The sequence below is a fragment of the Panthera uncia genome (genome assembly GCF_023721935.1).
Source record: "Panthera uncia isolate 11264 chromosome A1 unlocalized genomic scaffold, Puncia_PCG_1.0 HiC_scaffold_17, whole genome shotgun sequence".
NCBI lineage: Eukaryota > Metazoa > Chordata > Mammalia > Carnivora > Felidae > Panthera > Panthera uncia.
In genome coordinates this window covers 59,111,024-59,138,829 of record NW_026057577.1, presented here as the reverse complement: position 1 = coordinate 59,138,829, position 27,806 = coordinate 59,111,024, and the positions used below count along the sequence as shown (strand labels likewise).

Here is a 27,806-nt window from a genome sequence, read left to right as displayed (position 1 = left end):
CTCTACACAAGGCCACATGCCTTTGAAATCTTCCAGCAGGGATGGGGGAATCAGCTTGCACAGATTAGTTCTCAATATCCTTTAAACTTCTTTATTAATATCAGTCAGGGCTGCTATTCAGTCTGCTTAAGAAGGCCAGGCCCTGTTTGGCATGGTCTATAGGGGTGAGTTTATCTAATCCTTGGAGAGTGTATGTCATTCCTTCCTTCCTTCCTTCCTTCCTTCCTTCCTTCCTCCCTCCCTCCCTTCCTTCTTCCCTCCCTCCCTTCCTTCATGAGAGCGAGAGAGAGTGAGAGAGCAGAGTGATCTCGAGGGTGGGTGTGAGTTGGGGAAAGGCAGAGAGAGAGGAGAGAGAGAATCTTAAGCAGGCTCCATGCTCAACTCAGAACCTGCCACGGGGTTCAGGGCTCCATCCCATGACCCTGGGATACCTGAGCAAAAATCAAGAGACAGACACTCAACAAATTGAGCCACCCAGGCGCCCCTTGGAGGGGGCATTATTAGCCTTGTTTTGCAGATGATAAAACTGAGACTCACAGGTGGTCCAGCCAGTTCTGGGTAGAGTTAAAATTTGCAACTTCCTGACTCTGGAAGCTTGGGCTTCCACTATGCTTTTCTGTACCTTGTGGCAGGATTGACAAATCCCTGAGTTATTCTTTCATTAACTCCCCAGCAGGCTGGCAATGATAACAGTCACAGAACCCTCCCACATTAGAATTGATTTGGCAGAAAGGGCACAGGATTCAGGGTCAGGAGGCCTCATCCTGCTACCAGCTCCGCCTCTATCTATCCCAGCGGTCCCTGGTGAGGATCCTCTGCCTTCTTGAGCCTCAGCTACCCTAACTGGATAGGAGGCTTGGATCCCAGACAGCTCAAATGTACATAGATGTCACACCTCCCCTTTCCCAGAAGCTGTTTGGCTCTTCCCAGATGGACAAAAACTCTAGATGTCCAACTAATCTCCCCAGGTGAGAAATGGGGCCAAAGTGACCTCTGTTTGGGATGAGTTACAGGCCACCATGGAGCAGGTTGCTGCACTAGTCTGCTTCTATTTATGCTGTTTTAATTTTTTTTTTCTGCTTTATTATTTCCAAATTTTAGTTAGAGCCACTTGTTACTTTCCATGGCTCTGAGTAGGGCCTGCTCCATTATTTTTCTTCCTCTAAACTCAGGTATTTGAGATTCTAGGAGATCCTGTGCAGCTCATTAAAAACTCAGTTCCCATTAGACTTTGTATTCTCCAGCTTCTATTCTTCGAGAGAAGACACTCACTCCTTGGCCAAAGGCTCTGTCTTGAAAGCGAGCCCATTTAAGGGCAGGCTTTGCATCAAGTGCTAGGGGATCAGACAAGTGGATTCCAGTCCCAATTTTGCTTCTTCAGCTTTGCTGTGAAACTTTGGGCAAGTTGTTTAACGTGTCTGGGCTTTAGTTGCCTCATTTGTAAAATGGGTACAGTAATGTTTATTTTAAAGTAAAAGGGCATGGGGCAAAGTTCATAGTAACAAACTCCTCTTCTTGAAGTGGCTGCGAGGAGAGCAGATTTCGGTACGGAGAAAAACTAGGAGTGCTCTGTCTTCATGTAAAAAGCGATTATTGGGGACCCGTTTTTAAAGTAGGTCGGGTGAAAGGAGGCAGGGATGCAAACCAAGTCCCTGGGCGGGGATGGAGGCTGGAAAATAGATCAACATCCAGGGAAGGGAGGAAAGGGCTCTCACTATATCGCCCCCAGAGTGCCTGGCAGAACAGCCAGGTGCCCATAGATTCAAGGAAACTTGGGCAGAGGGGCTTTTCCCTAAAGTAGTTCAGTTTTCTTGACAAAGGAGGGAGGTAAGGGATTTCAGAAACAGGAATCCAGGGGGTGTCTTCGTTGGCGCGAGGCAGACAGTCAACCCGCACTCGGTGGTCCCTACTGCGTCGGTTCGGTTCGGTTCGGTGCAGGTCACTCAGCAACCGTTCAGTTAAGGATTTAAGCTTTACTGGAGCTAGCAACCAGCTCCTTGACTGGAGCTGGGGGTCAAAGGGGCGCTGCGCTCTCCTCAGGACCGAGCGCAGTCAGGCCGGCGCGGGAGCACGGGAGCGCCGGGCCCGCCCGACGGTGGGCGGACTTCGGAGCTCTCACTGCACCGGGAAGTGATGGCAGCCGCCCCGCCGCCTGACGCCAGCGGAAGTGCGAGCCCCGGGCGAGCCTGCTCCGCGGCGGACCGCCTGGGAGGGGGCGGGCACGGGGCGGAGCAAGGGCTGTCGTGGCTCAAGGGTGCGGGCGGGGTCTGCAGCGGCGGGGCGGGGTTTGGCGGCGGTTGTTTTCACCCTGGCGGCGGTGCCTGGCGCTTGGCTGGGGCAGATCGGCGTGGAGGCGTGAGCTGGTCCAGAAAGGGGTGATCGCGGCTGGAGGGAGCCAGGAGGGCCGGAGGGACGCGGGGAGCGGGCGAGCAAGCCCGTGGTCGTCAGCCGCCAGGATGTCAGCGCAGTGCTGTGCGGGCCAGGTGAGCTGGGGGAGCGTGCGGCGGGGTGGGGGGTGGGGGGAGGTGGATCGGGCTACGGGGTGGGGAGCCCAGGCACCTACGGCTTCCCTGGGTGCAAGTCCCAGATCCACATCTTCGGCTGAAAGTGAGGCGGGTGGTGGGTCGCCCGGGACTGACACTGCGCAGTCTAAGTGAGTGAGTGCCTCGGGCCCGAGCGCGGCGCTCAGCCGTCGGGGAAGCCCTGTGCCGCTCGCGAGCTGGAAGGCACTCGGGGAAGCCCAAGAGGAGACCCTGAGGTCTTCCCGTCCGGTCTTAGGGACTTCGCTTAGGGCGGGGCAGGCAGGGCTCGGGTGAAGGATCCCGACTGGTCCTGGAGAGTGTCGCCGACCCCTCAAGGCAAGGGTGTGTGGGGTAGCCCGTAGCCCACCAGGTTCTGCTTACCTGATGAGTCCAGAAAAATACGTACGTTTGGGCAACGTCTCCTTTCTCATGCGGTGAACAAAACTCGGGTCATATGGCGCAGGCAGTTTGCCCTTGGCATCTTGCAAGCCTAGAGCATTGGCTCTGTGCCTTCCAGAACGTCTCGAAACCTTGTTTCCAAAGTATGGTTCTCAGGGCCGCGCGCAGGGAAGACTAACCCAGCCCTGCTTCCTGAGTTTCCCGACGCAACCCTCGCTGCACGCTACCTGCTGCCTGGGCAGAGCTCGAGCCTTCCCGTCCCTTCTTTCAACTGAACTTGCCAGTTACCCTCATATAATATCTTAAAATATATTTGTCTTCTTTGGATAGGCGACTCCTACTGGTTAGTAGCGCATCTGGGCAGAATTAGTAGGTTTTAACTCTTTAATGCTAATTTCACGCCTTCCTGCCTAGTAAGAAAAAACGAAGTAAGCAAAGCCTTCCGGATGTCGAACTCCCTCTTGCCTATCCTCCCTATTCTGTACAGCATTTCTGCACATAATTTTAATGGGGTGTTTTTGTTTGTTTGTTTTCAAATGAATGTAACTCCGGGGGCATTCAGGTACGGGGATATTCTTGCTTCCGAATCCAGACAACCTCATGGCAGTCAAAGCCTGCCGGTAAGTGATGCAGGGGTTAAACTGTGAGTTTTCGTTACTGGCCGATTATTCCGGCAGATAATACGCCCTCTTTCGAGTGGCCGTGTGACGCTGAGAGGTCTAATACTGTACCTGACATGCATTCGCGTTGTTCTTCTTGGAGATGAGGAAACTATTTTTAACTCGAGGTGTAATGCCTTGCCTTGAGTCCGGCAAGGAGAGAGAGGATGCTTACCCCCTTACCAGGGCTTCTGAGACCAATGTGGACTGGAAAAGCTATTTTCTGAATGTTCACAATCTCAAAACTTTGCACATCTTTCATTGTTTCCAGTTGCTTTCCAATTTGATGCCACACTTTCCATTATTTAGTAATTATAGATATTTAGGAGCATCTGTCCTCCCCTATTCCCTTGAAAGGCCCTTGAGGCCTTCTGTGACTCCAAACAGCTAATTTAGGGCTTTGAAAATGATTACCAGTACTGAAGTGGGTCTTGTAAAAGAATTACTGGTATGGTTGATATTTTGGCAGGATTGAAGGACTCATTTCTAAAATCCCCCTCTCAGGACTTTGGAAAGAACCAAATCCTGGCCATTCATCACAGGAAAGTTAACTTCTGCTTTCTCTGGACTGCTTGAGGCAACACTGTGGTGGGTCTCAACACAGTGAGGGGGTGATGACACTATGATTTCCTACGAATGAGGCTGTTAGGTGTCCATTAAAAGGACTCAGCATATCGTAATTAAGTCTACCTACCTATTTATTTAAATTAATTAACTGTGTTATTTGGTTTATCTTTTATTCTACCAAGCTTTTGTTTAATTTGAGCACCTACAAACTTTTTACTCACAGCATTTCTGATACCAAATGTGTGGGGTTTTTCCCCCCTCATACCAACCAGTTTCCCAACTCCCTGGACACCAAGTGGACATAAAACAATTCAATTCAATTATGACACCACCTGGATTTAGTGTCCCACAAGTTAAGGGCTTAGTTGGGTAAGACTGCCCCTAGCCCTGAATTTCAGAAGCCAGTCACAGGTCTCCTTGGCCTCCCATACCAGGGAGAAAGAAATAATCATATTTCTGGCTATCTCACGATATCATAACATCTGTTTTGTTCCAGGAGCTAGAGATAGGGCAGTGAGCCAGACAAAATCATCTCTGCCCTCAGGGGTCCATTTATTTGTGGGGGGGGGGGGGGTATTCCGCAAACCATGTAAACAATGAAACAGTAAGTGCTAGTGCTGGAACAAGACCTGGTGGCAGAGTGCCTTTGGGTGGGACCGAAGGGAATCCAGGGGGGCTGGAGTATCATCAGTGAGGCCGGTGAGGTAGAGAGGCAGGCAGGTCCCGATGCGGCCAGGGACTGTCAGCTGCCTTTGGAGTTTGGGTTTTGTTCTTGTTTCAGTGAGAACTGTGGTTTGATTTACACTTTGATCACTTCGGGAGCTGTGAAGACTCAGCCATATTAGGGACTGGAGTGGAGGTAGGGAGAGCAGTCAGAGCTGTTCCTTCAGTGAGTATTTTTTAACTGCCCGTTCTGTGTGCAAGCAGGCTGCAGCAGTGAACAAACATGCCTCCTGATGGAGCTTAAATCTTGGCGATCTGCTGTTGCTATAGCCCGAGGAGGAGAGAGTGCGGTACCTTAATGTAGGCTGTTGTGCTTACAGTGGGATGTTGCTGGCTTCTGGGCAAATTTTAGAGGTAGAGCTGCACTTTTGTGTGGATTAGAAATAGGGTGTGGGAATAAGAACGATTCTGTATTTGGCTCCAGCAACTGGATTGATGATGGTGCCATTTATGAGGTGAGATAGGAGGCTTAAAGGGAGGAGGAGGACATTAGGGAAGGAAGAGCCATAGTTGTCTTTTGGCTTTGTTACATTTGAGATGCCTATTATAAATATTTGTTTGTTTGTTTATTATTTATTTATTTATGTATTTATTTATTTATTTTGAGAGAGAGGGCAAGCATGTGCACATGTGTAGGGGAAGGGCAGAGAGAGACAGACAGACAGACAGAATCCGAAGCAGTGTTTGCACTATCAGCACAGAGCCTGATGTGGGGCTCGATCTCGTGAACCATGAGATCATGACGCCAGCCGAGGTTGGACACTTATATGACTGAGCCACCCAGGTGCCCTGAGAAGCCTATTATTATAAATTAAATGGAAAGGGTAAGTCACCAGTTGGATGTTTAAGTTGGGAGAAGTGGGAGGCTGGAGATAGAAATTTTGTGGGCTTTAACTGAGGACCATCAGGAACAATGTGTAACTCAGAAAAGAGCCTGGGCTATGGACTCACGTCTGGGTTTGAATTGGGAAATCTGAACAACAAGGGCGGTGTGAATTGTGCACGTGTTACCTACCCTCTATTAACCTCAGTTTTCCTCAGCTGTAGAATGGGTGTAATAATACTTCCTGGGGTTATGAGGATTATATGTGATCTAGACATAAAGTCTCAAAGTACATGATTTAGCACTCAGTAAGGAATCCCAAAACTCTTAGTTTGTTAGTGGCCCGTACCCACCTGCACCTCACCTCTAGTTCATCTTATTTTTGCCCTAACTCTGCTATACACTTAGATTTTGCTCATGCTGTTGCTAATGGATGCTAATGTAAGGAGAGATTACAAGAGAGAGTGGTCACTCAACACTTTCAGCCACTCAGCACTGTCGTGGTAGGCCCCTGAGGACTGGATGATGAACAAAGAAATTCCTTGCTCTCCTGGAACTTAAGGGCTAGTTAGGGGTGGAGGTGTGGGGGAAACTTGCTACAGAAAATGACACTATACACTGTCAGGTGAAATGAGATGTGTAAGTGAAAAATCCAGGGGTGTGTGGATGCCTCAGTTAAGCATCCGACTTTGGCTCAGGTCATGATCTCACGGTTCGTGAGTCTGAGCCCCACATCGGGCTCTCTGCTGTCAGTGCAGAGCCTGCTTCACATCCTATGTCTCCCCTTCCCCCACACGCGCGACGCTCTCAAAGATAAAAATAAAACATTAACAAATTTTTTTTAATTTTTAAAAAATTTTAAAAAAGAAAAAAAAGTCCAGACAATGCTTTCGAGGCAATTTGAGAATAAAGCTTGGCAGGGTTTATGCCAGGCAAGTATAAACATTAATGATAGTAAAAGCAATAGCTGAAGTTTTAATTTCATGTCTACAATGTGCTACCTGTTTTTACCTACATTATGTCATATATTTTTCACAGCAACCTTCAGGGGCAATTAATGTTCTAATTGGACTTCTTTTGCAGGGGAGGGAGCTGAAATACAGAGAAATAAATAATTAACTTGACTGATGTTACCTGGTAGTGGAGCCAGGCCTTGAACACTGGCCCACCTGACTCAAGTTGGGGCTCTTAACTGCAAGACTGACATTCCTCATTATGCTTGCTCTGTATAAATAATGAGTAACTGTTACTTATTATGGTTGCCTATAAAGGACCAAAGGCAGTTGAATACACAGCTATTGGGCTGTTTTGATTGATATTGCTAGCTGCCAGTCGTGGGTGGATAAGGTCTAGCTTCTTCCAGACCAGATTTTGCTGTTCTAGCCAGCACCTGAAACAGGCCCCAACCTCCTTTTCTTAGAGCATTTACCAAAGAGGGCTTACAGTTGTGCATTCTTCCTGTCCCTTTGAGATGTGTAAGTATTCCCTACAGCTCAGAGCTTTTCCAGACTAGAACTGAAAGGCAAAAGACAGCTGGGTCATCCCAGGGATGCAGCCTTAGGCTGCCAGAGGCCATGTTAGAGTTTGGTCAAGTTCCTTCATGCAAGGGTTTGTGAAGAGTGGCTTTGTGTTGAGATTTCTTGTAATTTCCACCGTTTCTCACTATTTTTTTTTTTTTTTCAACGTTTTTTTTTATTTATTTTTGGGACAGAGAGAGACAGAGCATGAACGGGAGAGGGGCGGAGAGAGAGGGAGACACAGAATCGGAAACAGGCTCCAGGCTCCGAGCCATCAGCCCAGAGCCTGACGTGGGGCTCGAACTCACGGACCGCGAGATCGTGACCTGGCTGAAGTCGGACGCTTAACCGACTGCGCCACCCAGGCGCCCCGTTTCTCACTATTAACAGTGGTTAACAAAATCTGGCTTCCTTAGAGTTAGAGGTAACCAAAGCCCACACAGGAGACTCTTAGACTGTGGCCTCTGAGAAAGTGTGAACTGGAATGGGTCTTCCTCATCAGGGCATCTGATCACCTCCAGATTGTAGCTGAAAACACACACAAACACGCACACACACACACACACACACACACACACAGTCCATGAAGACTTCCACAAAAAATAAATAAGCTCAAGAAGCATTTCCTTAGTAATGATCTTCCCTGAGCTTTGAGAGTTCTCTCTGAATGTGCACTTAGATTTGTCCACACCACCTAGTACTTGGTCATCTGATGCACAGGACTTGTTTCCTGGTTACTGCATGTATGAGTTTCCTCTCTCCCTCTAGATGGAGTACCTGTCATGAACTAGGTGATCCCCCTGTTGAGTGCTTTTGGATGGAAAACTCTCCCTATAGCTCTTTGTTAATAGTGATTGGAAATATTAGGTCCTCATTACATCACATGATGCTTCCTCCCTTTGGAAGACATCCAGGCACACATTCTGTTCATGACTGATGTGCTTTTGAATGAATTGGGGGTATTTGTGAGACTCAAAGGGAAAAACATCACACTTACCAACCAGAGAACCATATTCTGATATTTTATAGTCCAGTCACCCATATTTAGTATATGTGATTTTACTTAGCAAAATTAAGGTTATACTGTAGGTGCTGTGCTGTATTTGGTCCTACTCTTTGTGAAATATTGGGTGATTGAGGAAGTTTTGTTTCTGTTTGTTTATTTATTTGTTTATATTTGAAAAATACTTATTGATTTTGAGAGAGAGCATGCCTGAGCTGGGAAGGGGCCGATAGAGAGAATCCCAAAGCAGGCTCCTTGTTGTTGGTGCAGAGCCCTACACAGGGCTCATGAACTGTGAGATCATGAACTGAGCTGAAATCAAGTCAGATGCTTACCCAACTGAGCCACCCAGGCATCCCTTGTTTATTTTTTTAGAGTAATCTCTACTCCCAACGTGGGGCTCAAACTCAAAACCCTGATATCAAAAACCGCATGCTCTGCAGACTGAGCTAGCGAGATGCCCTCTAGTCGGGGAAGTTTTCAACAGGCACTGAGTACTGCTTTGCAGCCATCCATGTTTTCTGGGCTAACAGTCAGGTGTAGGTAGTCTTTTGCCTTCAAACATGATGAATTCTCCAGAGGTGTTAAATAAAGTTGGATGAGTGGAAGTTAATTCATAAGCATATGTGTTAATAGGTTTGTGTGTTTTTCTATTCCTAAAATACCAAAAATAATGAAGGAAATCTGAATTACCCTCTTTCAGTATCATCATTGAAGATTTATTTCAGTCATTTTTAACAATTTCTTTAAATTTGATCTTTATATGTATAGATTTATATAGATACTATCTACCTAGATGGTGTTTGAGTCATTTTTTTCCTGCTGTACGAAGGTGCCCATCTCTGTTTCAGTTACATTAAGTTTGAGTCTTGTCGTATCACTAGTATCAGCACTTTTATTTTTCTGTTCATTTTTGAAAAACACAGGCAGAATGCAGTAAAGTGCCCACATAGTTGCTCTCCCACACTGACAAAGGGTGGGACAAGGGGACTGGCTGATGTTGAACTCTTGACTAATATAGCTCACTGGTGAGCTGAGACAGAAAGAACGTTCAGAGATGTGTAGTTAGCCAAGTTCAGGTTGTTATGAACACCAGTCTGTCACTTACTTTAAGCAGTAGAGAGTGAAGGTGGCCATGTTGGTTGGAGAGTTAGCTTGGGGGTGGATCACTCAGATTTGTTTTCTTGGGCTGCTTTATAGCTGACCTGGGCAAGCTGACAAATAGCTTTCGGCTGTGTGGGATGCTTGGCTGGGAGTCTGAGTGGGATGCCTTGGCTGGGAGGCCTGAAGAGGGCCGACCTGTAGGGAGTGGAAGGCAGCCTCTGACTGTAATGAGATAATCTCTTCTCCATTGTTTGCTTCTGCCTGGTTTTCTGTATAAATGTCACCTGTAGATTTGCCACAGCTATTCAAGATCTGGGAGTGAGTCAGCTATGACCCTTGGAATCTTACCTTTCCATGTCCCGGGTGTTTTAATGTGAACTGCAAGGGTAGAACAAGAAGCATGGCATCGTCTACTTACAATTCAGAGTACATTGTGGCCAGTTCATCCATGATAGATAATTTGACATTAAAAAGGAAGTCCTCATATAAGATGGGATGTCTGCAGAGCTAGCCGTTGGATACAATTACATTTTATCTTTTGAGTTGTTTTCAGTACCTGTAATTATAACTATCGTTAAATTAAAAAAATTTGGGGCACCTGGGCGGCTCAGTTGGTTAAGCGTCCAACTTAGGCTTGGGTCATGATCTCAACGGTTCGAGAGTTGGTTGGACCCCCACATCAGGCTCTGTGCTGATAGTGTGGATCCTGATTTGGATCCTCTGTCCCCTCCACCCTTGTCCCTCCTCCCTCTCTCAAAAAATAAATAAGAAAAATCATTTAAAAAATTCAGTTGAGTAAATTCTAAAGATCTAATTGGCTTTATTAATTGTTTCATGAATCAAGCTTATCCCATCTAGCAAGTAGAGGGGAGCATCACAGAAATACAAGAAAGGAAAGTTTTTTTTAAAGAAGAGAGGGGTGGAAAAAAGGAAACTATTAGCAAAGAATCCATTGTGTTAGGCAAGGTCGCCCTCTTAAGGGGAGGGGAATGGATGTATCAGTAAATTTCCTAGTGCTGACCAGGAAATTCTCATGCCAAGTGGTTAAGATTACATATTTGGAGGGTTGAAACTGCACTTAGATTAGATACGAGGTCTTGGTTTACTGACTTGGGGGGTCTTTCTTTTTAACACTCTAAAGATCCTGTGTTCTGTGTGTCTAGTGAAATTTCCTTACATGTTGAGGTTGTCAGTTGAATTTGGGTTGAGATTGGATCTTCAGAGCAATATTAATCCAGTTACTAATCTAAACCACTGTGATTGTCTTAAATGATCAGGTTTTCCAAGTAGTCTAAAGTGAGCCTTTGCAAGATTTTAGAACATAATGTGGGAATCAGTGTAGTGTGTGTGTAAGGAAATTCAAATAGTGGATTGGTTTGGTTACATAAAACATCTGTTTGAATTTTAAAGGAAACAGGATTTTACTTTGGCTTTTCTGCTGTAGTTTGCCTTGTAAGATTAAAGTTGAGCTGATTGTTTAAGGAAAGCAGCTGTTATGGAAAAAGTTAGAGGAGGTTTTTATCACAGAATAGATTTTGAAACCACTTGCGGGTTTGGAGTAAGGTTGCAGTAGACAGTGATTAAACAACATTTTTTCCCCCTCATGAACACTGTCCAGTTGAAGCAAAAGTGGGAAAAACACGTACACACAACCCCTTAAATCTTATTTATGCAAAGATAACTAGGAGAGCTGGAAAATCAGACTTCGGTTTGTTTATCATTTTTATAAACTGGTCAGCTACACTTTGAAATAAAGCCCACAAGGTCTTCATAGGATTTATTTTCCAGTTTTTTGTTCTTCCCTTGTATCTCCGTGATTTCACTGTGTCCCCTAACGCTGGGATCCTTGGTGTGTGTAGTTCACCAAAACTAGGAAAGAATTCAGTCTTTTGGGGTTCACTCCACGCTCATTGAACTCCTCCAGTGGTGTTCTCAGAAACAATGGCAGTATTTTGTAACCATAGTAATGAAAATGTTCTCTGTAATAGGATTCTTTATCAGCACGAATTTTCTTCGGCTTTGGTAGCATTATTCCCGTTAAATAACTAAAGATTCGACCGACTAAATTTTAAAGACCTAATTGGCTTTACTAATCGATTCACAAATTGGGCAGCATTCCATCTAGTAAGTAGAGGGGAGCTCCAGAAGTCTACAGAAAAGGAAGCCTTTTTCAAAGGTTGGAGGGAGAGGGAAAAAGGAAATTATTGGTATAGAATCCATTGTTTTAGGCAAGGTTGCCTTCCTAAGGGGAGCAGAAGGGGGAGGGTTCTATCAGTAAACTTCTAGTGCTGACCAGGAAATTCCATGTTGACTGGTTAACAGTTACATTTTCAAGGATTGAAACTGCATTTAGGTTAACCTAAGTGACACCATTTTGGGCCTGTGGTTTTCTTTTTAACATTCCTAAGGACACTGTCAACTTTTTTACTGTTAAAAAAAAAAAACACAAAAACTTACAACTCTTAAAGCAATATGTCAGTTGATAAATATTCATTGGGTACCTAGCATAATATTCGTCCAAGGCTACTAAGCCTACTTTCATGCTTGGGAACAACTAGTGAATTGATGCTGGCTTTTCTTAGTATAAGATCTCTCCTGGGGCAGAACATCTTCAAAGACTTATTTGAGGTTTGTGTATCTCAGTTTTGGACCTTTTTTGCCTGTGAAAGGGTCCACTGGGGGAGACGCTTCCCTAGGAGTAAATGAACCAACCCATGGGGACATGTGGGGGAACTGGGGTCCTAAAGAATGTGTTCTAGTGGTTTCCTGCAGTTACACAGTTTTTCTGAATACTTTTCCTAGAAGAGAGTTCTTAGTATCTCTTAGCTTCTCAAAGGAATCTTACAACCTTGGAAAAACCTAATGTAGAATGAGAAGGGAAAGACCAGCAGTGGAGACCTCTCCATTTAAAAGGCAGGCAGGGGGCGCCTGGGTGGCTCGGTCAGTTAAGCGTCCAACTTCTGCTCAGGTCATGATCTCGCAGTCCGTGGGTTCGAGCCCCCCGTCGGGCTCTGTGCTGACAGCTCAGAGCCTGGAGCCTGTTTCAGATTCTGTGTCTCCCTCTCTCTCTGCCCCTCCCCCATTCATGCTCTGTCTCTCTCTGTCTCAAAAATAAATAAACGTTAAAAAATTAAAAAAAAAAATAATAAATAAATAAAAGGCAGGCAGGCTTTCTGAGGCACCTGGCTGGCTCGGTCAGTGCATCAAGTGACTCTTGATCTCCAGGGTGTGAGTTCTAGCTCCATGTTGGGTGTAGAGATTACTTAAAAAAAAATAAAATCTTAAAAAAAAAAAAAGAAAGAAACCCAAAACTTAAAAGGCAGACATTCCTGTAGCAAACATAGAAAGAAAATAAAGTAATAGAGGTTACAACCCGCTTGAAGAGGAAAGAATCTGGGGGTTTGGGGTGGGAGAAGCTTGGGTTTTGTCAGACAGCACCCTATACTCTAGAAGTTAGTAAGGGGGAGACCAGGATTCCTGGGGTTTTTGGCATCTTTGGTTTCCAGAGAGCAGAAGCTATGGCACTGGGGGTTGGAGAGTACTGGGGAACTAAGGAATTGAAGCCAGGGAGGGGAGGTTATGATCTTTTAAGACCTTTGGCAATGAAGGGGAGACGAGTAACTAGTGGGGGATGTGGCATTTCAGTGCAATGTGGTTTGGGGTGTTAAAAAATGTGTATCACCTGAGTAAATATGAAGATGTAATTGGCCTTACTAAACACTTCATGAATTGGGAACGCCTGGCTGGCTCAGTCAGTGGAGCATGTAACGCTTGATCTCCGGGTTGTGGGTTCGAGCCCCACATTGGGCGTAGAGATTACTTAAAAATAAAATAATTTGAAAAAAAAACCCCAACAATTCATGAATCAGGCAACATCCCATCTAGCAAATAGAAAGGAACTTCAAGTTTTATAAAATGGAAGATTTTTATAGAAAGGAGAGTGGAGCAAGGAAGTTACTAGCAAAAGAAAAGAAAGAATTGTTTCAGGCACTGTCACTTTCCTTAGGAGGAATAACATGGGGTCTTAACTTGTAGATTTCCTCATATCCTTTGGGTGGTGGATAGAGAGGGCCATGCAGCAGATGACCTCATTGGTGCTGACTGCAAAATTCCTGACTAACTGGCTAAGACTATATTTCTTGGGGGTGGGGGGAAGGGAAGACTACATTTTACAGAGGGGTTGAAACTGCATTTAGGTTAGGTATTAAGCCCTAGTTTGGTTACTTGCCTTGGTGTCAGTGACTCTGTCATGGGCCTGTGGTTGATTTTAGAGAGGGATGTGAACAGATTGCCATTGTGAAAGAGGAGCAGGTTACAACCTGAGTAGAGTTGGGGCTGGCCCTTGGTATGAGTAGTGAAGGGGTTTGGATACTTCCTGTCTCCAGATTGCAGGATGCTGAAGTTCATGTACTCTTAAGTTCTGTAACCTGTCAAAATTTAGTCTGGAGGTAGCCTCCATCCCCTCGATTTTTCTCTCCCCCTCTAACTTCCTTCCCCTTATTTTTCTGTTTAAATTTCTTTGATCCATTTGGATTTTATTCTTTAAAAAAATTTTTTTAATGCTTTATTTATCTTAGAGACAGAGCACAAGCAGGGGAGGGGTAGAGAGAGAGGGAGACACAGAATCCAAAGCAGGCTCCAGGCTCCGAGCTGTCGGCACAGAACCTGACACAGGGCTCGAACCCATGAACCAGGAGGTCATGACCTGAGCCAAAGTCGGCTGCTCAACCGACTGAACCACCCAGGCGCCTCTTTTTGGATTTTATTCTTAGGAAAATCCTGTTCAGTGTGGAGCCCAACGCAGAGCTCAAACCCACAGACTGAGATCATGCCCCGAGCTGAACTCAAGAGTTGGATGCTCAACTGAACTACCCAGTCTCCCTTGGAAGACATTAATTCCAAAAGACATCCCTTTTAATTCCCCATCTGAAGCTTAGATGTCTTTTTATTTTATTTATTTATTTTTTAAAGTTTATTGTTATTTATCTTGAGAGAGATGTTGAGAGAAAGTCACGGGAGGTTAGAGAGAGAGGGAAACAGAATCCGAAGCATGCTCCACACTGTCAGTGCAGAGCCCAATGTGGGGCCCAAGCTCACAAACCATGAGATCATGACCTGAGCCAAAATTAAGAGTCAGGTGCTTAACTGACTGAGCCACCCAGGCGCCCCCTAGATGTCTTTTTAAAATGCCCCTTCTAATTTTTTTAATTTTTAAAAGATTTTTTATCTTTTTAAAGTTTGTTTAGTTATTTAGAAGAGGGGTAGGTGTGGAGAGAAAGAATCCCAAGCAGGCTCTGTTGTGAGTGCAGAGCCCGCTGCAGGGCTTGATCTCACGAACTGTGAGATCACGAACTGAAGTGAAGTCAGTTGCTCAACCGACTTGAATCACCCAGACACCCCTCTAATTTACTTTTGTGGTAATCAAAGAACATATTCTGTACATATTAATTCCTTTTAAAGCTATTGTTTTATGTGAATGTTCCATGTGCTCTTAAAAAAAAATATATGCTCAAAGAACATATTCTGTACATATTAATTCCTTTTAAAGCTATTGTTTTATGTGAATGTTCCATGTGCTCTTAAAAAGAACATATATTCTACAGTTATTGGGTACAGGGTTCAAGTTGATTGCTGGTATTGCTCAAATCTTCTCCATTACTGATTTTTTGGTGGTGGTGGTGGAAATCATCTAATTCTCTCAGTTACTGGGAGAAGGGTGTTTTCCAAACATGATTGTGTTTTTTGTCTCTCCCATTCTGTCATCTTTTATTTAATGTATTTTGAAATTCTATTAAGTGTACACACATTTATGATTGTTGTTTCCTTAATGAATTGATCCTCTTATAAAATGATCCATTTTATCTCTGGTAATATTCTTTATCTTCAAATGTTTGTCTGATGGTTATGCCATCCGTTTAACTTTCACCCTATTTTAGCCTTTTTTTTAAAAGTAAGCTCTATGCCCAATGTAGCCCTTGAACTCAGAGATCAAGAGTTGCATGCTCTACTGATCGAGCCAGCCAGGAGCCCCATCAACCAATTTGTGTCTTATACCATAAAACCTTGGTTTGTGAGCATAATTCATTCTGGAAGTATGCTTATAATCCAAAGCACTTGTATATCAAAGCTCATTTCAAGAACCATTGGCTCAGTTGTGATCATGTGATATTTGGCGTCACATACTAATTGTATTGCAAGACATGGCTTGTCTCTCAAGTTAAAATTTATTAGAAATGTTTGGTAGTCTTGCGGAACACTCGCAGAACAAGTTACTCGCAATCCAAGGTTTTACTATATTCAAAAGTGTGTCTCTTATAAGCAACATGTAGTTAGGACTTGCTTTTTGATCCAGTCTGACAATCTTTGCCTTTTAACTGGATGTTTAGATCATTTACATTTAATGTAATTATTCATGTTTGAACCTGAGACTATGTATTATTGGCCATTTTCATTTTCCCTTCGGTTCTTAATTTTTTATCTTTTTTTTGAGGAGGAGAGCATTCATTGAATGTTTTTAAGTAGTCTGTCCTCCTCTATTGCCTTTTTATTTCTTAAAATGTTGTAAGCATTATGGTATTGTAGCATCTTGAAGAAGGGATATAAGTCAGAAATTCACCATTAGTAATGGAATCCATTATAGGTGTGCCAGTACTAGATACTGACCAAATCTTTATAGCAAATGATGAATTAAGTAACATTCATGATATTTCAAAACTGTATTTCTGCCTTATAAAAAATAATACATAGTTATCAGAGGAAATCTGGGAAATAACAGAAAAGTATAAAGAAGAAAGTAAATATCATTTGTAATCCCAGAGAGAACAAACCCTGTTAGTATTTTGTTTTATTTCATTCTAGTATTGAAGTACAGTAAATTAGGGGTGCTTGGGTGGCTCTGTCAGTTAAGTGTCCAACTCTTGATCGTGGCTCAGGTCATGAACTCACAGTTCATGAGATTGAGCTGTGTCAGGCTCCGTGCTGACAGTGTGGAGTCTGTTTGGGATTCTCTCTCTCCCTCTCTCTCTCTGCCCCTCCCCAGCATGTGCTCTCTCTTTAAATAAATAAATAAATAAGTAAACTTAAAATGCAATAAATTAGACCATACTGTATGCACTTTATGTATGTATGTATGTATGTCTGTATTGTGCATGAGTGGGGAGTGGGGGCAAAGGGAAGGAGAGAGAGAAAATCTCAAGCAGCCTCCAGGCCCAGCTCAGAGCTTGATGTGGGGCTTGATCTCATGACCCTGGGATCACTACCTGAGCTGAAATCAGGAGTCAGATGCTCAACCAATGGAGCCACCCATGTGCCATGATGTGTACTATTTTATATCCTAACTTGTTATCACATGACATTGTAAGCATTTTTACATAAGACTTCTGTTTACATATATATTTGAGAGACAGAGAGAGACAGACAGAGGATCACAAGCCAGCTCTGCACTGACAGCAGAGAGCCCGATGTGGGGCTCGACCCCACAAACCACTAGACCATGACCTTAGCCGAAGACCAACAGTTAACTGAAAATTCTTAAAAGTAAACATTGTAATTGGTGTATCGCATTTAATCTATCATATCAACATTTATTTCATATTTTCCTTTTATTAGATAGTGTATTTCTTTTTATTTTTAGTTTTGTTTATTCATTTTTTAAGACTTTAAAAGTAATCTCTGCCCCCAACATGGGGCATAAACTTACAACCTGAGATCAAGAGTCACATGTTCCACCAACTGAGCCTGCCAGGCACCCCTATTGTATTTCTTACAAACAAAAACAAAAACAAAAACAACACCACACACACACACACACACACACACACAATTATTATAAATAAGTCTTATGTACTCTTTCTCTATGTCCTGCCTCTTTAGGTTAGAGCTCTGGAAACATTCCTGTTGTCACACAATGTGAACATGCATTCCTAAAAAGTCACACTATGCAAAATTGCGTAATAAAAACCACAGGCCTTAAGGGAAAATGGGGACGCCTGGGTGGCTTAGTCGGTTGACCCTCTTTGACTCTTGATTTTGGCTCAGGTCATGATTTCAGAGTTACGGGATCAAGTCCTTTGTGGAGCTCTGCACTGAGTGTGGAGCCTGCTTGGGATTCTCTCTTCCACTCTCTCTCTCCCCTCTATCCTCATCTCACCCCACCTTGTACTCTTTCTAAAAACAAAACAAAACAAAAGGCAAACTATTTAAGATGGTATTACGGTTTTACAAATGTTAAGTGGTTAAGAAGAAATACATAAATACTATGAAAAGTTTGGTACTTGATCTCAAAAAGATGGAAATTTGATTGTGAAAGTAGGTGTTGAAAGAGTTGTAGCTTATGAGTTACTGTGAAGTTGTGGAAGGAGGGTTATCTGAAATTGGATGTGTGTAACACCACATGTGCTTTGGAAGTTCCTAAGTGCTGTTTGAACTGAGGCATGCATTTCAAGTATTCCTGTGTAGCTCCATTCAGCTGAGTGCAGTTTTCTGCCTTCAGTGAGTGTCTCCCACAGACATAATTACACATCCTGCTGTGTTCAAATTGTTCTCTAACATGGCAGGGGAGGAAGAAGTTTTCTTTGACTTTCCTAGTATGTCTGGCTGACACAGACAGATTAACAGGAGAAAGCCATACACGTTTATTTAATATAAGTTTTATGTGATTTGGGAGCCCTCCGAATGAAATAAAGACCTAAAAAAATGGCATAACCTGCTTGCTTTTATATTAGGTTGAACAAAGAGAGGCAGGTGTGGAAAAGTGACTTAACTGTGTGGGGAGATCTAGAAAGAAAAGAATTATTTTAAAGTTTGTATATTTATTTTGAAAGAGAGAGAATCCCAAGCAGGCCCTGCACTGGTGCAGTGGGGCTCGGAACCCACAAACTGTGAGATCATGACCTGAGCCGAAATCAAGAGCTGGATGCTTAACCAACTGAGCCACCCAGGTGCTCCAAGAATTATTTTCACAAGGAATGTTTGTTTAGGATTTGCTCCATCTCAACTTCTGGTCCTTCATGGGTCCTTCATAAGAATGTCTTCCTTCTTCCTGGTAAAGGGAGGACACCTTACCGGAATTTATCCCCTGCTTTCAAGGAGAAAAAGGAAGGCCAGAGTGCCCTTCTTGTACCTGCTGTTTCTCGGGTGCCTTTAACTCAAAATAATCAATATAGCAAAGTATTGTATTTTGGGGTGACATGCTCTAACGTCCTTTAGAATCGACCCTCTTGGAACAAATATAGCTCAGAAGCCCCGGGCATTGGAGACGTTCCTCACTAAGGCTGAGCGACCAATTCATGCTCCTGTTAGCCGTATGAGGGAGTTGGCCCCCCTGCCTCCCTTTGGACTAACTCCCAGAAAGTTGGTGCTGGAAGTGGCTGGAAGGGTCTTCTGCTCCTCCTCCCCAGTTGTGCTCAGATTTCTTGTACTATAATAACCAAATAACTCCAGAGACCGGAACTTCCTATCTTTGGAAGCAGCTCTCCTTCATTTTAGGGAGCTCTGGTTTAATTCTTCCTGTGGGCCTCCCAAGGCTGAAATGACCCAGTGGCTGGGATCTTGGAGGGGGAGGCAGTCATTTTGCATAGTAGTAAGAAGAGGCAGGCAGTGTTGAAGGTGGGCACAGGCCGTAAGAGGACCACAGTTGGGGGCACCTGGGTGGCTCAGTTGGTTAGGCGACTGACTTCGGCTCGGGTCATGATCTCACAGTTTGTGAGTTCGAGCCCCACGTCGGGCTCTGTGCTGACAGCTCAGAGCCTGGAGCCTGCTTTGGATTCTGTGTCTCCCCCTCTCTCTGTCCTCTTCCCTGCTCACATTCTGTGTCTCTCTGTCTCTCAATAATAAATAAACTTTAAAAAAATTTATAAAAAAAAAAAAAGAGGACCACAGTTGTGTTGATGCTGCTGCTTATGGGAATCCACAGCATCCATCCAAACCATATACTGAAAATTGGGACATGCTGACAAAGGGGAATTGGGCCTCTGGGTATGAGAAATTTCAGTTGGAAGCCAAAATATTTGGAACTTTTAGTACACTTAAATAGTTTTTAAGGATAATGGTCAGGCAGTTTGAAATTAGAACCATTTTGGGAAATCTTTGGTTGGTGGCAAGCCACCTAAAGTCTCACTGCTGACTTTCTGATGGGAGCAATAGCTGTCACTCCTGGTCGTGGGTTACTGTTTTCACAAACAAAACACCCAGGTGTCCCATCCCCTCTCTTCTCTTAAACTCCCACGTAATTGTTTAAATTTTTTTCCCAGCGAGGCACCTGGGTGGCTCATTCGGTTGGACATCCAACTTCGGCTCAGGTCATGATCTCGTTGTGGTTTGTGGGTTTGAGTCCCATGTCGGGCTCTGTGCTGACAGCTAAGAGCCTGGATCCTGCTTGGAATTATGTCTCCCTCTCTCTCTGACCCTCCCCTGCTCATGCTTGCTCTCTCTCTCGAAAATAAGTAAATGTTTTTGAAATTTTTTTCCCTAGAAAATTCTACTCTGTCTGTGAGTCATGGGATTTAACAGAAAGCAGTTTTTAAGAATGTGCTTTCTTACCCAGTGATGTAGTTTGTGAAAGTTGCAGGTTGCTGAATACGGGATATTAGGCCATTTAGAAAGAGCTGGTTAACCAATGAACCACTCTGTGCAAATTATCATGCTCAGCAGTAGCTTCTGGTTGCAGGCTTTGAAAAGCATGAAGTAGTAAATTATTTCCTTATGATGGGGGGAAGAGAGCAATGAGGGTTGTCATGAGATTACATTTTCTTAGGAGCAAGAGGTCCAGCAGAGCTGAGTCTCTGACTTCTACACTTGATCTTAGCCAAAAGGCCAAGAAGCGATTCTCTGACTTCTTTTACCTGCTGTGGTGTGGCAGAAAGCAAGCAGGGCTTGGAGTGCTGGAGAAGAAGGCTAATTAATGCTCATTCCACCTGCCTCTCATTATGGAGAGTCTGAGGGTATTCCCAGATTACTTGGGAGATGCCCCTCCTCTCTTCCAAGTAGCATTATCCATCCATTACCTCTTCCTGATGTTTGTAAGACTTTGAGAATAGTAACTATTAGTACTGTTAATAAAGTCTGGAGCTCCTGATCACATATTATCTATTCTATAAGGCTGTCATTAGAAGAAATAAAGAGAAAGCTGTAGACTGGTTAAATGAGCTATAGCATTTGGAAGGACGGATGTGAGCTAGTGTGTCCCAGGGCAGTGCTATTGGTATGTTGGGTACGTCAGTTCTTTCTTGTGAGGGACTCTTATGAAGAGCTGACATATAGCATTCTTAATAACCCTCAGATGTCAGTAGCACTCACCAGCCTTTGTGAAAACACTGTCCCCACCTTTATGACCTGTGACCTACAAAGCCCCAGGAGGATGGCCTGGTGCTGCCTAGATAAGAACTACTGAATGCTCTGGGCTTGATTTTTTTTTTTTTTTTTTTTTTTTTTCATACAGGTTAGAGTTCTTGCAAAACAGACTGAATCCTCCCCAGTTTGGTACAGCTATAGAGGTGAAAAAGGACACAAGCAAAGTAGATTATTCTCTCCCACAGCACCACCTTGACATAAAGGAAATACAGTAAAAATTTGACACAATGATGGCAGGTTGTACTTTGGATGTGGTTTACTTGATTATTATTATTTTTTATTTAAAAAAACTTTTTAAAGATTTTATTTTTGAGTAATCTCTACACCCAATGTGGGGCTCGAACTCACGACCCTGAGATCAAGTCGCATGTTCTACCCACTGAGTCAGCCGGGTACCCCTGGATGTGGTTTACTTAATTGTTTTATTTTTTAAAGTTTATGGGGCTTCTGGGTGGCTCAGTCGGTTAAGCGTCCGACTTCGGCCCAGGTCATGATCTCATGGTCCGTGAGTTCAAGCCCCGCATCAGGCTCTGTGCTGACAGCTCAGAGCCTGGAGCCTGCTTCCGATTCTGTGTCTCCCTGTCTCTCTGACCCTCCCCCATTCATGCTCTGTCTCTCTCTGTCTCAAAAATAAATAAACATAAAAAAAATAAAGTTTATTTATTTATTTGGGGGGAGGGGAGACAGAGGGAGGGGGAGGGGCGGAGAGAGAGAATCCTAAGCAGGCTGGAACCCATGAACCGTGAGATCATGACTTGAGCTGCAATCAAGAGCAGGGCGCTTAACCGACTGAGCCACCCAGGCACCCGGATGTGGTTTGCTTTAAATGTTACTCAGAAGTATTATATTAAGATTTAGTGCTTTAGATATGCCAGTTAAATGAGCTTATGTTTGATAGGAAAAGGAAAAAGCATGCTTTATCGTGGGAGAGAGAATTCATTTAGACCTATTTCTGGTGTGCATTAAAAAATTTTTTTTTAATGTTTATTTATTTTTGAGACAGAGAGAGACAGAGCATGAATGGGGGAGGGTCAGAGAGAGTGGGAGACAGAATCTGAAGCAGGATGTCAGCACAGAGCCCAACGTGGGGCTCAAACTCACAGACTGTGAGATCATGACCTGTGCCAAAGTCAGAAGCTCAATGGATTGAGGCCACCCAGGTGCCCCTTTCTGGTGTGCATTTTAAAAAGGCTTTTTTTGTTGTTGTTGTTGATAGTCCAGAGGCAGTATAGTTGAGTAGCTGTGATGGGCAGCTTGAGTTTAGATGTAGTCTCTGCCCCTTACCATTGGTGTGCCTTTCATTGGTCCTTTAGTTTACTTACCTGTGAAATGTAGTCACTGATATCTTCATAGGATTTTGCACTTGGAACAGTAACAGACCCAGAATGTGGGTTCATAAATGTTCCCTGTTAGGGGTGGGCTGGCACACTTTGTTGGGATAACAGTATGCAAATTCTAAGTTGTGAATAAGCCTCTTTTGAGGTTTGATCCGTGCCCTTTACATCAGAATAGATAATGTATAGCTCTAATATTTAACCATATTAAAGTAGGTTAAAGGGATCCAAAAAAGTCTTAAGAGAAAAGATTAGTGAACTTCTAAAATAATGATCTTGGAATGCCTAAGGTTTTTCTAGTTGTGATGGAAGATACATAAAACAAATTGATGAATTTGACTATACAAAAGTTTAGGAACTTGTCCTGAGTAAAAGATAAATAAAGTTGAACAAAGTGATTTATAGGAAAAACGTCTGTTTTCCTTAGTGTGCCAAAAGAATTTTTATAAATCAGTGGGAAAGACACACAGTGGAAAAATGGACAAAGGGTAGGGATAGACACCTTAGGGGAAAAAAAAATGGAAATAGCTGGTAAATATGTGAGAAGGTGCTCAGTCTTACTCATAACTAAAAGAAAAAAGTTTTTTAATATTTATTTATTTTTGAGAGACAGAGCATGAGCGGGAAAGGGGCAGAGAGAGAAGAAGACACAGAATTTGAAGCAGGCTCCAGGCTCTGAGCTGTTACCACAGAGCCCGACACGGGACTTGAACCCATGAACTGTGAGATCATGACCTGAATTGAAGTTGGTTGCTTAACCGACTGAGCCACCCAGGTGCCCCAACAGTCTTACTCATAATTAAAAAATTCAATTAAAAATGGAGATATTTTTTCACTAATCAGATTGGTAGTTAAAAAGTATAATACCCTTGGGGTACATGGGTGGCCCAGTTGGTTAAGCATCCGACTCTTGACTTTGGCTCAGGTCATGATCTCACTGTTCCTGGGATTAAGCCCCGCACAGTGCAGAGCCTGCTTGGGATTCTCCCTCTCTAATAAATAAATAAACATTAAAAAAAAGAAGTATAATACCCAGAGTTGACAAGGTGATAAGAAACCAACCTTTGTGGGTTCATGGCTCATTCATTTCTGAAGGAATATTTAAATTAGCATAATCATTTTGAATCATCATTAAATTGGTCTGTGTTCGTGGATCTAGTAATTCTACTGTTTTTTTGTATTGGAAGTAAATGTGGAACATCTTAATTCATCATTAATCATGAAAACTGATTTAAAAAAATTTATTAGTCTTCCATCAATGGAATATTAGGTCGCCACTAAAAAAATGAGGTAAATTTGTGTGTGCAGACAGGGAGAGATGTCTAAGATGTGGTGTTTAATAGGGATTAAAGAAAAGTGTGTGTATAATGAACCCAATGTACAGGGGTTCAAAAGGAATAGGCACATATGTATGTAAGTATGTCAGCATTTGTATATGCATAAAAATTTCTGAGTGTTTTAAAGACCTATTGTCATGTGTAGAAACTGTTACATATGGAGGACTATATACTGTTATATATACAAGATATATATAGAAACTGTCAACCGTGGTTATTGCTTTGGAGTAAGAACAGGAGGTTGGGCGGTAGGGGATAATGTAGGGAGCATTTGTTTTTCATTTGATATCTTGATGTGCTGTTTGAATTTATTGTGAGCATGTGTTGGTTACTTTCAAAATTTTCAGTCTTAGATTGTAGCAAACTGAAACAAATGTGTGAATTTCAACATGTTGTATAATTGCGTTTTCTGGCACTGTTTTCATTCTTGATACTACCTCTGCCCCTCAAGGGAGATGGTGGTGGTAGTATATATGTTATATATATGAAATGGGTTTAGACGTAATAGATTTAACTCATTTTTACATTAAGACAGGAAACTGAGATGATTAATTTGGCTGCACAGTTGGTACAGATATGTAGAGTATCTGCATTATCCACAAGTTGCATATGTAAATATAGATTTTTCATAACTAAAGTATACTAAAGTGAATAGAGCTAGAAAAAAAAGAAGATTATAGTTAAACTGTCAAATCAGTTTTTGTAAGTGTCTCCAGCTGGCTGTGGATTATTAGGATGCATTGAGAGGGCTGCTTGATATGACAAGAAAATTGTTGGAGAAATGGGAGCTCCAATATCATCCATTGCCATTGTACAGTCTCTTAAGAAAGCTAAATGTTGAAAGGTCCATGAAATACTTTATGTAAACTTTACAAAGCATTTTATAGCTGACCAATAAGTTAAGCACATGAAACAATTTCAGCTTTTCCAAGCGCTAGGAATTTGTCCTTGGGGACACTATATTCCTGTTTAAATTAACAGGTGTTCAAAAAAAATCTCATAGTTTCATTTTTATTCTTAAAGTGGAGTTGGAGAAATGCCTAAGCTTTTACTTTTCTGTTGTGAAATATCCAACTTTAAAAAAAATCATGGGGATACTATCTGGGTGGCTCAGTCGGTTAAGCATCCGACTTCAGCCCGGGTCATGATCTTGGGGTCTGTGAATTCAAGCCTCTCGTTGGCCTCTGTGCTGACAGCTCAGAGCCTGGAGCCTGCTTCAAATTCTGTGTCTTCCTCTCTCTGCCCCTCCCCTGCTCACGCTTTGCCTCTCTTTCTCTCTCGCTCTCAAAAATAAAATAAACATTAAAAAAAATTGAAAAAAGTCATGATTTGAGGTTGTCCCCCCCCCCCGACTTCCCTGTTTCTTTTTAAAAATAATACTTAATTGTTTTTTTAACATTTATTTATTATTTATTTTTTAAGTTTATTTATTTATTTTGAGAGAGAGAGAGCAGGGAAGCGGCAGAGAGAGAGAAAGAGAGAGAGAACACCCAGAGCCCGATGCGGGACTTGAACCCATGAACTCTGAGATCATGACCTGAGTGGAAATCAAGAGTCAGAGTCAGACACTTAACTGACTGAACCACCCACGCACCCCATAATGTTTATTAATTTTGAGAGAGAGAGAAAGAGCATGCGTGTGAGTTGGGGAGAGGGGCAGAGGGAGAGGGAGAGAGAGAGAATCTTAAACAGGCTTTGTACTGAGCTTGATCACACCACCCTGGGATCATGACCTGAGCCCAAATCAAAAGTCAGATGCTCAACTGACTAAGCCACCCAGGTGTCCCTGTATGTCCCCTCACATTCTCACCAACTGTCATTATTGTCCTTTTTTTTTTAAATTAAAAAAAGTTTTAAAAAAAAAATTTTTTTTTAATGTTTATTTATTTTTGAGACAGAGAGAGACAGAGCATGAATGGGAGAGGGTCAGAGAGAGAGGGAGACACAGAATCTGAAGCAGGCTCCAGGCTCGGAGCTGTCAGCACAGAGCCCGACGCGGGGCTTGAACTCACGTACCGTGAGATCATGACCTGAGCCAAAGTCGGACGCTTAACCAACTGAGCCACCCAGGCGCCCCTAAAAAAAGTTTTTTTAAACTAGAGTCACCCTAGTGGGTATGAAGTGGCATCTCATTTTGATTTTGATTTGCATTTTCCTGATGAGCGATGATGTAGAACATCTTTTCAGGTGCTTACTAACCATTTGTATATCTTTGGAGAAATGTCTGTTCAGATCCTTTGCCCATTTCTAAACTGGGCTTTTTTTTTAAAGTACTGAATTAAAAAAAAATTTTTTTTTAAGTGTTTATTTCTTTTTGAGAAAGAGACAGAGTGCAGGGGAGGGTAGATAGAGGAGAGACAAACACAGAATCCAAAGCAGGCTTCAGGTTCTGAGTTGTCAGCACAAAGCCCAACATAGGGCTTAAACCCACAATACCTGAGCCAAAGTCGGACGCTTAACCGACTGAGCCACCCAGTTGCCCATTTTATTACTGAATTTTATAAGTTCTTCATATATTTTAGATACCAACTCCTTATAAGGTAGGTAATTTCAGATATTTTCTGTTACTCTGGGAGTTTCTTTTCACTTTCTTGATAATATCATTTGTAGTATAAAATATTTTAACCAATGTAGTGCAGTTTATCTATTTTTTCTCTCATTGCTTGTGCTTTTGGTTTTGTACCTAAGAAATTTTTACCTAACTCAAGGTCATGAAGATTTAGTGCTGTGTTTTGTTCTAACAGGTTCATAGTTTTCACTAATACGTTTAGGTCTTGGGTACATTTTGAGTTAATTTTAGCATATGGCATAAGAAAGGGGTCCAACTTCATTCTTTTGCATTTGCATGCCCAGTTCCAACATCATTTTTTGAAAATACTCTTTTTTTCTCCATTGAATTATCTTGACCCACTTGTCAAAAATTCATTGGACCATAAATGTTAGGATTTATTTCTGGCCTCTCAATTCAATTAATTTCTAAAAATTGACTATACATTGGAGGAATTATTCATCTGGGATTTAGACACAGTGGGACTGTCAATCAGTGGGCTGGAAATTGCAGTTTGGTGACTGGTGACTAGTCACTCTTAGATGGTTGACTCATCTCTGTGTGATCATGAGATTAAATATTACTGTGGTTTAATTATAAATAACAAAAGGCTGTTGTTAGAGGCGTGAGAAATGATTTTCTTTGTGCAAATCACAGAATATAAATACTGCAGCAGTAGAAACTGGAGCCATTCATATATCACAGTTAAACTGCTCCTGGGTAATGGAGTTGTCAGGATTAAAGTGCACTTCCTTGCCATATGGAGCAGTAGCTGGTTCTTTATTTGATATTTTCACTTATCAAAAAATAAGTTGGGGTACCTGGGTGGCTCAGTCGGTTGAGTGTCCAACTTCGGCTCAGGTCCTGATCTCACCGTTCCTGAGTTTGAGCCCCGAGTCGGGCTCTGTGCTGATAGCTCAGAGCCTGGAGCCTGCTTCGCACTCGGTGTCTCCCTCTCTCTCTGCCCCTCCCCCGCTCGTGCTCTGTCTGTCTGTCTCTCTGAAACAAACAAAACATTAAAAAAATAAGTTAATTGGAAAATGAATTTTCATTCAGTTTTCCAAAATAATAATTTTTTAAAGCGCTATTACCTTTCTCCTTTTTAGCTTTTTTTTTTTTTTTTTTTTTTTTTTAAGTAATCTCAACCCCCAGACATGGGTTTCAGGCTCACGACTCAGATCAAGAGTTGCATGCTCTACTGACTGCGCCAGCCAGGTGCCCCCCCTTTTATATTTTCTATATTCACCTGGTTAGGTGGTTAAGAATGCTGACTTTCTTTTTTAGTTGAAAAGGGCTGGCTTTGAAGTCACGTCTGGGTCTGGCCCTTGTTCTCACCCCTAATGAGCTGTGACCTTGGGTGACTTATTTTCTCAAGCCCAAGTATGTCATTACTACAGTGGAGATAATAATAAAAGTAACTGCCTCCTGAGTTGGGAGAGATTGTCCACATATAACAGAGCCATCAGAGCACTTGGAACTGAGTGCTGCACAAATGGGTGCGGTTGCCTTTGTTGTAATTTTTTAGATAGTTCTAACCTACCGCTCCCTGTGCTCCCACCATCCCCCAAGCCCTCTCTGGAAAACGTTGACAAACAGGAACACTGAGGGGATTCGATTTTTGGTCAGATGTGACGTTTGGGTGATGGGGCTAAGAGTGCTTGAGCTGCATGTTCCTGGAGCAGGTTGAGCTGCTGGGAGGAAGGGAACCGCTGGGAGTTTCCTTGAGCGTTGGGAAGCAAGCTGGCAACCAGGGAAGTCTTCCTAAGCGTCAGCTTCATGTTGAGTGCGAGGAAATGAGATGATAGATGCTTTGGAGTAGCTAGGTTCACATCCTAGTCCTGTAAATCTCCAAGCTTCTTCCTTTTTAAGAACACTAAGAATAATATCGGTCACTAACATTGTTGTAAGTGCTTTGAATACC

At 42.9% G+C, this 27,806-nt stretch overlaps 1 protein-coding gene across 1 annotated transcript in view; it reads left to right on the top strand.

The window, feature by feature from the left end:
* Positions 1 to 2,157: 2,157 nt before the first annotated feature.
* SERINC5 (serine incorporator 5) overlaps positions 2,158 to 27,806 on the top strand; it is a 103,079-nt gene continuing 77,430 nt past the window's right edge. The window contains exon 1 of the mRNA XM_049649719.1: positions 2,158 to 2,483. Within this exon, the coding sequence (XP_049505676.1) occupies positions 2,457 to 2,483 (27 nt within the window). The 5' untranslated portion in view covers positions 2,158 to 2,456. The remainder of the gene's footprint in view (positions 2,484 to 27,806) is intronic.